The sequence below is a fragment of the Streptopelia decaocto genome, assembly GCF_964273445.1.
Source record: "Streptopelia decaocto genome assembly, chromosome: 1".
Lineage (NCBI taxonomy): Eukaryota > Metazoa > Chordata > Aves > Columbiformes > Columbidae > Streptopelia > Streptopelia decaocto.
Window position 1 is genome coordinate 154,993,086 of NC_138663.1, and position 13,212 is coordinate 155,006,297.

A 13,212-nucleotide genomic window follows, 5' to 3' on the forward strand; every position below is an offset into this window, starting at 1 on the left:
TTTCCTCTGCTGGGGCAATCCCCAAACCTCACCAGGACACTTTTTAGGTACGATGCCAGCAGGCAGAGCATCCAGAAACCCCCTTTTTCAGGTTGATTTATGCAGCTTGTGGCTATGTTGGCCATTCGTATTCTTCGAGACCACGGAGTGATGGAGACGGGCAAAAGCCAGCCGTGGTGTAGGGACCAATTCCAAGGGGTCATGGCACTTTGTGGGGCGCAGGGGCCCGTGTGCCCCCCGCGGGGCAGCTTTAGAGCAGCCCACCTGTCCCCCGCGGCGGGCGGTACCGGGCCGGGCCGAGCCGTGCCGGGCCGCACGTGGGTACGTGACGGCGCTCGGGGCCGGCGGGGCTCGGCGGCTCCTCCTCCCCCGGCGCCCGCCGGCGACTGGGCGCCGAGGCTGCGGCGGGCGGCGCGGGGCGGCGCGGGGCGGGGGTGCTGCCTCCTGCGCGGCGGTGCGGGGCGCAGCGGCACCGGGGCCGGGAGGCGATCGGCCCGCGCGGGCGAGGGCGGGCGGCGTCGCGGGGCGGCGGCGGCGGCGGGGACTGCGGGGCATCGGCGGGGGCTGCGGGCGGGGTCCGCGCCCGCGGCCGGCAGCGGTGTCTGCGCCTCAGCCGGGCTCGGCCGGGTGCCGGTGGTGCGCTCCTCTCCCGCCGCGGGGCTGCACAATGGCAGTCGTTCAGTAGGATGGATCCTGCCGTGGCTTTTGTTCTGCAGATCCACCCATCCTCCTAGCAGTCAAGTACCCAGGCTATGGTTTTCTCTCTGGGGATCTTTCTTCCGCGTTTTGCCGGTGTCTCTGATGAGGTTTTGGCCTCGGCTGGGATTTCACTACCTTACTTTTCGTTTGGCTTCACGCTGAAAAAAAGGGATTTCTTTTATTTTCCCTCCACGCTTTTGGTTATAATCCAATGTTGTTCTAGAGGGAATAACCATTCAGCCTGGCTGAAAAAAAGCATCCGTTGAAAAGTCTCAAAGAAATATACCACGTGAGGAAAAAAAACTGGGAGAAGATCGGAATATAATCATTTTTTCTATGATAAAACTGGTGCCCCGCTTCAGGAGAACTGGTCTCAATTTATTATTATGCAACCACAAGGATCTCTTCTTTCTCAGGGTGTATAAGCTGCTGGATTGCTTTTCGCCCAAATCAATGTGGTTTCTTTGGAACATTTTCAGCAAAGGATCGCATATGCTGCAGTGTCTTTGTGGCAAGAGTCTTAAGAAAAACAAGAACCAAACTGGTAAGCAATCCATTGCACTGCGTTGTTTTTCTTTTATGCTATCCTGTCTGTTGGTCGCCGAGGTAGATCTGCAATCCTGCTGAGGGGAGAAGGGGGAAATATAACGAGGCCAGCACGGACATGCATGTGCATACGTGTATGAATAAGCAAGGAGCGGTTTGGATTAGGTTCAGCCACTGTCACCACGGAAAATAAAAAAAAAAATCAAAGGCGACCCTAGCCCAGCCTGCATTTCCTAGTTTCTATGTGCTGTTTCCAAGGAGGAAACTTTTATTATTGCTACCCTTTTTGAGGGGAAGCCAGTAGAGTCCCCCATCTCTTCCGTCCCCGACGCGAGCCCCCCGTGTGCACACCCCCAGACAGTTTTGGGAAGAGGAGCCTGGGTCTCCCGTGCTGGTGTGAGCCGGCCCTACCTGCGGTGGGTGAGTGAGCCGGGGCTCAGGTCCTGTACAGCACTTTCTGATTAGCTTGCAATATGTCACCCCCCGACACACACACACCCGCCTCATTTGGTTCTCTGAAGTCAAGCCCGACACCTCCGCCCCCGGGCTGGGGGCTCCCTGTTGTCACTCAACCCCGGCACTTTAGGCCGGGAAGATGGAAGGGGGCTGAGGAAAGGGGGTGGACACTTTCTTGGGGCTTGTGCCCAGACGGTGCTCAGGCACCTATGCCAAGCAGCAGCACCACCGCCTGGGTGGCTGCGTCTCCTCCGCCTCTCCCTGCCGGGATGACCCTCTGTGGACACGCCGGTGTCTCTGCCTGCGTCTCCATGTCTGCCTGGCAGCCAGGATCATGCGCTTCGGTTCAGCCCGGCTCCGAGGGGGAAACTTGCAGTACATTACATAAGAAATGCAAATGCAGGTGCTCCGGGCCGCCCGGTCCCGGGGGGTCACGCTGCTGCTGTTGCATCTCTCCCATCCCTCTTGCTCGGGGCGGCCGGGCTGCCAAGCCCGCCGCTTTGGCGAGCAAGGTGGGCGAGAAGGGATGCTCGGCGGGCGGGGGGACCGGGAGGTTTTCAGGGGAAATACCGGCCCTCCCCGCCCCCCTCACACTGGACTCTGGTCTCCCTCCCCCGGCCGCTGCCGTGCTCACTCCCCCCGGCCGGCAGGTTGTCTGCAAGCACTTGCGTGCCTGGGGAGGCGAGAGCCACTGGAGCCCGGGTTGTGAAGGGAGGGATGCCGTGTCTGTGCGGTGGTGTGTGTGTGTGTGTGCCGGCTGCCCTGCAGTGGCAGCTCCCGAGCAGGAGGCTCCTGACGCTGGCACTGCAGTGTAGTAGATCATAGGCTCTCGTTGCCTCTCTGACACCCCAACATCAACAAGCAGCAGCCCTAGCAGCCCGCACCCTTCTCCACCCTGGCAGCCGGAGTGCCCGCTCCTGCTTTGCCCAGCTCAAGACCGGTGCAGAGAGTTGTGCTGGGCACCTCGGTGGATTTTTTTCTCTCCCCATCTCGTTCCCGTTTGCCAGCTTGTCTCGCCCCTCTCCTCCCCGCCGCTGCCTCTGCAGCAAAGAACAGCCACTTCTCAGCATACCAAAGAGACCGAAATGCCCCGCCGGAGGCTGCGCTCAGCCTCCCACAAAGTGCCTTTTGCTTCATTCACCCCTTGGCGCTGCAGCGAACCGCCTCCCCCGGCCGGAGACATCTTCCAAGCCGTGTGCCTCCCCCGCGGCGGGATGGGGCGGGCAGGGGCAGGACAGCCGCCCACCTTCTTGCAGCCCCTGGGGACGCCTCCTCTCCCCCTGCCCGGTCTGCGCATACCGTGGCCGTGACCGCAGGGGGAGAGCGGAGCCGCGGTGTGGCACTGCCTGCCCTGCCCGCTGCCGATCGCCCCCCGGGAGTGCCGGCTTCAGCGCCGGGGTGCAATGAGGCGACGGTCCGAGGAAGGGCCTTGGCGGAGGTGGTGGTTTCTAGAGCTTTCAGTTTGCATACCGGAGGGGAGAAGAACAGGCGTATAACACCCCCGCCCCCCAAAAAAGGCCCGTGTCCTTTCCTTGCGGAGGGGAGGCTGGTAAGGAAACGGCCCCTGAAGCCGAGACGTGTCCTGCGGAGTGCCAGGCTCCCTCAGCACACACCCCCCTTTTCTCCTCCCCAGGGACTTTGTCGCACTTGCCCCCTGTGCCCGGGACGAGTGGGTTTGGGTGTCAGGAACGACACTGCACCCCGCCGCCACTGCCACCCTGCCTGAGCAGAGCTGAGCCGGCCCACGGGGTGCCAGGGGAGGGGGAGCCGATCTGAGCAAGCGGGGCGAGCTGGTGAGGGAAAGAGTCCCGGGGAGACGGGCTGGGGGGTCGCATTCCCCCGCTGCCACGGGTGCCAGGGAGGCACAGGGCGGTCGGATAGCTGAGCGCCGAGGCGGGGGGCTTGCGGTTGCTGTCCCCACCGGCCAGACCCGTGCTCTCGCTCTCCGCCCCGCACAGTTTGCGGCTCTCTGCTCCGGTTCGACGTGAGCCGGGACGCCGAGCCCAGCTAAGCCGCATGCCCCATCCTGACATCCCTGTCCCGCTAAACTGCGGCTAACTGTGCGGGCAGGCTAACACTCCGCTTGGCCGGATTACTTGGTAGCTCGACCACAGGCGCTGTTACTCTGGGGGAAGATCAAAGCCATCCGGGCTGCGGTCGCCCGGGGGAGAGCAGGGAGCCGCTACCGTGATGCCCTGACTCGGCCGATGCCCCTGGCCGTGGGACTCCCCCTGTGCGGGCAGCTCTGCCCGCCGGAACCGGCGAGCCCCGTCCCCGCTGCGGCACGGAGGACGCACTCCCCCTTTCCCCCCAGCCGTCCCCCGCCCCGCTTTGCCCGCTAAACTTTTCAGGAGCGATTGGTCTTTTTGGTCTCAAAAGGCACCGCATGAGCGAGCAGCTGCGGCTGATCCAACCGTGCAGAAAATCAAGCAGGTTAGGCACCTAAGGTTGGCTGTAATTTCAGTTTATTTAGTTATTTTTCGGCCTGCTGCACTTTTTTTTTTTTTTCCTGTCCCTTTCAACAGCTGGTCTTTTTCCAGAAATGGGACTGGGTGGCTCATTTCCAGATGTTCTCTGCTTTGTATTTCCTCTGCATCTCTGCCTGCAGCTCTCTCCCTGTGACGACCTCCTGCTAGGGCTCCCCTGCCTTCCCCGGGGGGCCCCAGCTTGCCCTGTTGGGTTTACTGGCACCAACCAGAGCTCTGAAGTGAGGGCAGAGTGGGGTGGGACAGAGAAGGCTGGGGTGTCCACTTGGGTAAATGCAAGTCTCTGGCAGGGTTGCTCCAGGAGGCTTTGCTTTATCCATGACAGAAAAGCAGCTGGCTGAAAACCCTTTGTTTCAAACTTGAGATCCTGGAAAGAGGACCTGCCTTTGATTGCTGCAACTATTTACCTCTTTACATTTCTTCATGAGGAGGAAAACTAAGAATCAAGATGTGTGGCTTTGCTTGCACTGACTGATTTTTTTTTGAAATTTCTTGAGTTTAATAGTCGAAAGAGTAATAAACCCTCACGTATCTGTAGCATCATGTCCATCATGAAAATATTTGCAATGTGTTAGGTTCCCTGAGTCGCTCTTGCTCTTGTAATTATTCCCATCTAACTCTGCCCTTTCAGCTTGTCAGAGGACTTCACAAAGTGCGAGATAAAAGAGGCTTTTTCCCACAAAGCATTACAATTTGCTCGAGACCATAAGGACTGAGCCAGGGCTTGCAATGATAAGATGCCATCCTGGTGGCCTCCCCTCCAAAGCTCTAAACTGAGTATGTTCTGTTAGGACATGGCTAAGTCATGGGGAGGATTTGGTGCTTGAGGGGAAATGGGTAAGGAGAGTATCTCTGGGTGTTTTTAAAGCAAATGTGAATAGATTTTTTTTTTTTTTTTTTTTTTTACCAAATGGCAGCTGTTAGGGTGCCCATGGGAGATGAGTTAGTTGACTGGAGTACTAGATGCGTCTATGTCAGGAATTGCTATTCACATTTCACTCCTGGTGGCAGCCCAGCAGACAGAGAATGGATCAGGTTTCCTCTCCATTTACCTCCAAGGAGAGGCATCTCTCCAACTCAGTCAGAGGTGTTGACAGGAGAGTAGATGGAAATTGGCATTACTATAAATATGTTGCTGATAGAGGAATTTGGTTTCTGTTGGTATCAATCCCATATCAATCTGAAACCAAAACCTCTTTAAAGATAAGAGCATGTGAAATGCAGGCTGTGGCTGTACTGGGATCTCTGTGTAGTCCCTTGTTAAACTCCTCCTCCATAAGATAGACACTGTTTTTTTATGGTTGCTTATAATTTTGAAAAAGTTTCCAAGCACAACTCTACGAGACTGAATCTGTTTGAAGCAGAACCTTGGGTCCTGCCCGTAAAATATATAGTGTGTGTCTTTATGTGAATTCTAAGAAAATTTCCATCCTCCCACCCCCTTCCCCAGCCTTCTTACTCATAAAAAACAAACCTCCCACCAAAAGACAAAGGATATTTTGCCTCTGTAAGAGCTACAGGGTCGGTCCTTGAAGTATCTTTCACATAGGTCTGAAAAGCAGCTCTGACTGCCTAAATACTGTAATTCCTGTATTGTTAATCAAACTGTGATGTGTTTCTCTTGTTCAAATGTAAAATTGCCTATTTACATGTATCTCACCTACTGAAATTTTGCCCTCTATGGAATACATTTCCTGAATTTATACAAATTTAATTATTCTTGATCAAATTAAATTGCATATTCTACTTGTTAATGGGTGAAATTTATGCCTGCTCATGCATCTCCCTACTGCGATAAAATGCTTGCACCTAGTTCAATGTCTGCTAATGATAGGCCCTTTATAAATTAGTTAGTATATACAATGGATGACTTAGGCTTAGGGAAGATATGAAAAATGCATTTACAGATATCATTGGTTTAAATATTTATATTTATGCAGTTTTCATTTCAGTTTGGTGTTTATTCTACTTACCTACTCTATGTTAAGTGTATTAATTTTGAGTTAAAATTCCTATCGACTTCAATTTTCCATAAGGAATGATTGAGACATCCAGAATTTGTCTCTTTGCAAAGATTTTCGGTCCAGTTAATGCCTATAATAATACAATATGGAAAGGAGAGAGTTGTTTGAAACTGGAAGACCAGTTTTTCAAGAGAAATTCATAAACCAAAAGAAGCAGGGCATTACGCTGTCTGGGGTGGTATCCATAGTTGGTGGGGCCACTGTTGATGTTTTTGTGTAACCGCTCAACATGTAGTATGAAACACTGCAAGTCTAGAATGTGGTTGGATAAATGAAGTGGTTGTGTGCAAATTAAACTCTAATGAATATTTACAGACATTTGCCTAATGTGCTTGTGAGCACTGAGTCCTACTGGAACAGGTTTCCTTCAGTCGAGGATTAACTTGTTACTTTGGGAGCAGTGATGTGCTTCTATACCTAATTCTGTTTCAGATGGCTTTTGTGGTTTTGGACACACCGTCACTTCACTGTGCCTTGCTTTCCTGCTTGTTAAAAATCACAGGCAATGTCTGAACATTGCACATGTGTGCTGTTGGTCCTTTCATTTGCTTTTCGCATTTCAGTGAATGATAGCTTTTCAAAGACAAATTACTAGTTTACTGAACAACTTACTGAGTAACAAAACATTGAATGATCTCAAGATTTTTCAGTCTCTGTTGTGAAAAAAAAATGCTGTGGTGTAGCACAAGGCTTGATGTGCAATTAATGTACCTGAGAGCTATTTGCCACTGTACAGAAAGACTGAATACAGTAGGAAATAAACTTTGCAGGACTGGAGCCATGTTTAGTTCAGAAAGAGCCCGCTTCTTGCACAGTGTGTCCACTTTCAGAACATAAAAAGCGACCGGTAAGAAAATATTTCTATTGAAGACCATATGATGAAGTACTCAAAGGAGTATTTTCATCTTCAGACTGGATATTAAGAAAATTATTTATCGTGTTCTTGAAGTGGATCCTTAAAGGTTCTGAGCCACTCAGGAGTAGTGAAAATTATTATTGCAAAAGCAACTGATGGTATTTGGCACTATGATGGACTGAGCCCACGGTGAACAAAATGTATGTAAGTGGCATATTCTTTTTAATATACTCTACAGCAAAGGTACATAGTGCACGAATAACTAACAAAGTTGTTATTCAAATCAGGAGCACGCTGACTTTGAAGAGGATCTTTTTGAGGGCAAAACCTCAAAAATCATTAAGTGAAAGCCTTTTAGTGGGTAAATGGAATGCAGGTTTGGTGTATCTGTAGCATACACTACACTCACATTAGAAGCACTCACATTAAATAGTAGCAAGGGAAGTAAATAGTCACTGATGAGACAGCACTGAGAAGTCAGAATAATAATATCTGTAGTAAAATTCAATGCACAAGTCAGAATAATAACACCTTCTGCAGTAAAATTCAATGCACTAGTTTAGGTAACATACTGTGTTGAACATAGTCAACATTTTAATAGATGGAGAGTTAATATTGGATGGTTGTGTAGGTCAAATGACAATAAATGACATGCAGTCACTAGCAGAAATTGATGGTGTAATTTTAATGTCCGTATTTTGTGTTTTCACTCTGACACCTGCTTATTTTACTTTTAACTGGAAACAGCATAAGAAATTGCACTGAACAAGTTTAACGTTTGCATACAGAAGGCAGTATCTTGGAAATTACTTGGCTTAATCATTCCACAGCACTAAAATTAACCTGATCCCATCAGGCAGTAGAATCGAACCAAGGTTAAACATTTTAATTCCATTGGAATTGTTTTGGCTTTTGCTCTCAGACAGTGATGCAAATAAGCTGTAATCCTCTATGAAAAATTTGTTTTAAGGAGATTCCAGAAAGGTCTATATTTCACTGAACTGGTAGGGGAACAGACTTTACTGTTCCCTGAAAATTCATCACATGGTCCATGTTTTTTTTTCGTGTGGCTTCATCATCTGGAAAGATGAGAACACAGTGAGGATACAGAACATGCGGGACTCACGCCTCAGCTCTTGAGCATGTTTTCTCTCCAACTCTGGGCCCTGTAAGAAAAATAACAAGACACGGAACAAATCTAGATTTGATTCTTCCCCTAATCTATCCTTGCAGTTTTCAGCTATCCCTGAACTGTCAGAGCTTTTATTCAGGCCACTGTGTGTAGTAGCCTCTGAAGGAGCCACACACCTCTACTTGTCAAACAGCATTTCTGGGTTTGGACATCAAAAACTTTGCAGGGGAGCGAGCTCCACATAGCCGTGTGTCATTTGGAAAGGGGTTTGTACTTTCAGGGGGTACTCCTTGGTTGAAAAACAGAGGCTAACACTGCTATTCCTGCTCTGTGTTTGTGATTACCGATTACAAGGGGATTTTCAGGGGTCACTATCTCATCCATAAGGTGAAAGACACTTCCTTCATGATGCCTTCTCCTTCCTTGAACTGTCAGAAAATACTCGTCATTTCTATAATATCAGTTCCTGTGCAGTGTAACTCGCCTTTGCTGAGGATATAAGATGTCTCTGGCTTTGGAGGACAGATGAGACAACAGCTGACACATCCCTCTGCACGAGCCTCTGTCTCTGTGGTCCTCCTGGAGTCAGTGGGTGTTTCTGGTTGTGTACATGGATGTGCTCAGAGCATTGCCCACATTCTCACCACAGACCAGAAGCTCATGCAACTGTAGGTCTGTGAGGAGCTGGCAGTCCCGTATTGGCAGGTTGCCTATGCTTTTGTCCAGCTAAAAGGAGTTCATTCCTATGGATTTTCTAGGCCTATGGGATAAGGGAGTATCTCCTGCAAAGGGCATGTTTTAACAAAGCCCTTCCTCCTGAGGAAAGAAGGAGGATATTGCTCCCTTGAATAAGCTTTTAAAGAATTAAGCTCTGGTGTGACCGAAAACTAGAATTTTATACCAGCATTGAATGGTTTGAATAGGAAAGAGAGACTGCATATAAAAGCAAAGGCTTCTGTTTACATATAAATCTCTTGGATCTCACCAGTGCTAGCAAAGGAAATACAGAGGAATTTCATTGCCCTTTAATGAGGTTTGAGCTGAAAATGTTAATTTAAAGAAGGCAAGTTGTCCAGATTTGTTACTCTTTCAGTAAATTTATTTCTAAGCGTGTCCTGCTACATTTAAACAAAAACGTGCAGATTAAACAGTTCCCAATTCACGCTTCTCATTAGATAAGTGCATTATAGAACATTAGTCTTGCCCAGTAGCTTCTACAGGTATCAGTCATTGCTATTATAGGTACATTTATTGACATCGAATGAGATGAACAGGAACTACCACTGTAAAACATAGTGAAAAACAGAGAAAAAGATGTGAACAGATTACAGAGTAAGGAAATGTTTAAAAAAATAGCTAAATCATTAGTACAGCAGTATCTTATAAAACAGAGTATTCAATCAGGAACATCTTAATAAGGGTTAAATTAATAGTAGTGCTTATTAATTCATAGTTCTCAGGATATGAAAAAACACTTTACAATTCTGATTTGCTTGCAACTAGAAATTACACAACGATACCCAGACTGCTAATAGTCCCTGAGAAACTAAACGTAAACGTGATTTAGGCAGATTATCCCACTAGAAGATCAACCCAAGATCTTAGATGTGAATTAACTTCAGACTGTCTTAAAACCCAGATGCAATTTTGTGGCTTGGACTTGTTCAGCTTTCACCAAAATTCATGTTTTTAAATTTATAAAGCCTTGTGCCCCCCCGAGATTTCCTCCTAGCCCCTTGCCAGTAAAAATTGCTGTTTGTTTGTTTGTTCCCACGTGAAGGTGAATTTCTGACCTCAAAAACTAGGGTTATATGGACTTTCAGCACAGACCTTTGCTAGTCTCCTGGCTTTACTCACACCTGTTTTATCTCTGTGAATATGACCTTGACCTGTCCCGAACACTGTCACCTCCTTTATAGCCTCTCACATCTCTTTCAGTTCCTTCACCTGTTGCTTGTGCAGGCATCTCATCTTTTTACTTTGTGTTAGAGTCTCTGAGGAAAATTATGCCTTAATTATATTTCTTTCAGATATTTTTGTGTTCTTTCTGCTACTGTGACTAATTAGCTAGTGGCAGTGAGCAGAACGACTGTACAGGTCATTACTGATGTGATAGATATTTATGATGGATGAGGGGTAGGCTGATGGACTATCCTTTGTTTTATTGAGCATGAACTGTATGAGTGGTTTGCCACTTTCTGCTAATTCACAGTAGCAGAACAGTAGCAGAAGTACATAAATGCAAAGGCAGTAAAGCAACGGTGATTGATAAGGAAAATACAGTAAAGTCAGCAAGAGGATTCAGAAGACCTAAGAACAAATTTTATCCCTTTCATTTGTTTTGAGGATTGTTTGATGATATTACTTACTTGAGGATAAAATGTTTCCTGTTGGATTCTGATGTTAAGGCAGGGAACCTCAGCTTTCAGGAAAGTTTTCTGGATAATACTGGTGAGCTATTCTTAGTTGACCTGCTGAGGAGCTCGTCCTGGCATTGCCTACTCACATGGGTGGTATGTGCATCCTTGAAGCTTGTGGTACCCTGCTGAAGTATTCCCAGAGAGCTACAAAATCCATGTGGATGCAAGGCATGCTCCATAGGTCCATACCTTCTGCAGGGTACAGTCAGAAAGAACCTGTGGTCTGGATCTCGCTCACCTTTGATTCACCTTGTTCACCTTTGACTGAGTTCACTTTTGGTAGTCTAGTTTTGAGACATTATTGTGTGAGAGGATTATAACATGCCACTTAGTGCAACATGCTCTATGGTTCCTGCTGACCAGGGACATTTGTGGCAAAACCAGTGGCTGTATGTGCTGTTAATCCCTGTGCTCTGAGGTGTTGAGCTCTGCATACTTGCACAAAATTTTAAAACATGTCAAAGATGAATTCCCTTACCTTCAAAACTTGTAGCATGGACTCTTCTTCCATGGAACAGGGCACCTAAGAGAAGCATGGGATTGTTTTACAACAAATACATCATTATGTAGTGTTTGTATTGGAGACCCACATTTTTGGAAGGAGGCCTTATTTTGTTTTAGAACTGGCTTTAAACCCTGATAATGTTTGTGGACTTGCAAAAGTGTAAGAGAAAAAAAAAAAAGCTGTTGTAGTTTCCTAGGTAATACCTATCTGGGTAAAAGCAATGAGTTTACTCATGGCAGAGGGAATGCGCGCCAAGGTAGTGGGAATGGAGACACTGTAATTTTGTGTTCTAGTGTCTTTCCTCATTTGAGTTCGTCTTTGCAGTTTATAAGAGATGATTTATCTGGGATATTAATGACATGAAGTGGAGATGACTCCTGTGATTTGTGGGCAACAGAAGATATTCTTTCCTCACTGAAGGTTTTCAGTGAAAGCGTATCTTAGAAGACATAGAGTGACATTGACTTTCTTAGCACTTCAGCATCATACACATGCCACTGAGGAAAATACAATCTAAGGGGTTCCTCAAGATACCTACACAATTATGATGCTCTCAACTGAAAAAAAAAAAGTCTTTAAGCACAATGAGAAAAAATAATTGAACCTATGGATCTACAGCTGAGTATCAGGGCAGTTTGACTGCATGGCTACTTAGTTTCATAGCCTCTTAGATGATGGATCAGAATGATTTTATTCCAGTTGTGCCAGCTGCTATGAGGATGAAAGCAAAGGCAGCAGTTTAGAACATTACAACCAAGGCAGAAGTAAGCTGTAAGTTGTGCAGGCTGGGTTAAAACCTTTAAATTAAAATATCAGGAGAAACAACAGCATGAGGGTTCGTTATGTTTGCTGAGACCCATTTTCCTTGGCTTTCAGTGGGTAGTTGGAGCGACTATGGTTTAAATTGGCTGCCAAAAAGAATACCTGCTTATAGATTTAAGATGGAGGACGAAGATAAATACTAAGCCTTTGTAGTCATATACATAGGTTAAGAATTTGGGGGTGGAACTTGATAAGTTTGAACAAAAGTAAGTCAGAATGCAATGTTAGTACATTAGGTGAGATTTTTTTTCATGTGCTGTGTGGATGATACATGAATAGTGTGGGATGCTTTCTCTCCCACTTATCCTCAGAGGGAGATGAAAACCAGAACGACAAAAGAAATTATAAAGTAAATAATAAAGGGATTAAAGGAATCTGTCATCATTTAGAAAGGTTAGCGATAGAGTCCTACAGGCAAGCAGAATTTAGGAATTGTTTAAGGTACTTATCAATCAAAGAGCAGATAGATCTGAAATTTAAGGACATTTTCATGGAAAACATCTATTTCTAGAAGTGTTTCTTTCCCAAGGACATCTAAGTGAGTTAAATTGGAGAGTGCATCTTCTCTCAATTTATTCCATTTATAGCTATCTCACCAAAGGTGAGATATCCTTGTAAATGTTGCTTTGCTTTTATAAATGAAGGTGCTCCCACATTCTCATGAGTCTACCTGTCGTCACCACGCAGCCCTGAAGGACTGGCCTCCAGGGTGACCTCAGGCTGAGAGTCTGGTGGCTCCTGCCCACTCACCTGCTGTCACAAGGACGCTCTGCAAGCCACCTGCCCTCGCACGCCTGGCAGCACCTGCTGTTTTGGTCCTGCACGGGCATCTGGAGTCCTATGTGTTCTCCAGCTGCCTGGGCTAACATCTGTGAGCTCCCCTGCGGAGGAGACGGCACACGAGTCTACTTGCGAGGGTGGCCCTCAAGCTCAACTGAAACAGTCAGTGTAGTTGCCACAGTAACTGCTGGTGAGAGGAAATCTGTTATTTCCCCACTTCCTCCCAAACTGATTTACAACACAAGTATAAACTGTAGAGCTTTGTCCAGTTCTGGGCTCCCCAGTTTAAGAAGGACAAAGAATTACTGGAGGGAGTCTAGTGGTGGGCTACAAAGATGATGAGGGGTCTTGATAATCTTTCTTATGAGGAGAGACTGGAAGAGTTGGGTCTGTTCAACCTGGAGAAGAGAAGGGTGAGAAGTGATCTTGTAAATGCTTACAAATATCTCAAGGGTGGATGCCAAGATGATGGGACCAGACTCCTTT

General features: G+C 47.4%; 1 protein-coding gene across 2 annotated transcripts in view; it reads left to right on the plus strand.

The window, feature by feature from the left end:
- Positions 1-545: 545 nt before the first annotated feature.
- The window catches only part of FGF14 (fibroblast growth factor 14), a gene marked incomplete at its 5' end in the record, with an annotated part of 408,369 nt that continues 395,702 nt past the window's right edge, over positions 546-13,212 (plus strand). For both annotated transcript variants that reach the window (XM_082073905.1, XM_082073907.1), the window contains one exon: positions 546-1,243. In XM_082073905.1, the coding sequence (XP_081930031.1) occupies positions 1,036-1,243 (208 nt within the window). The remainder of the gene's footprint in view (positions 1,244-13,212) is intronic.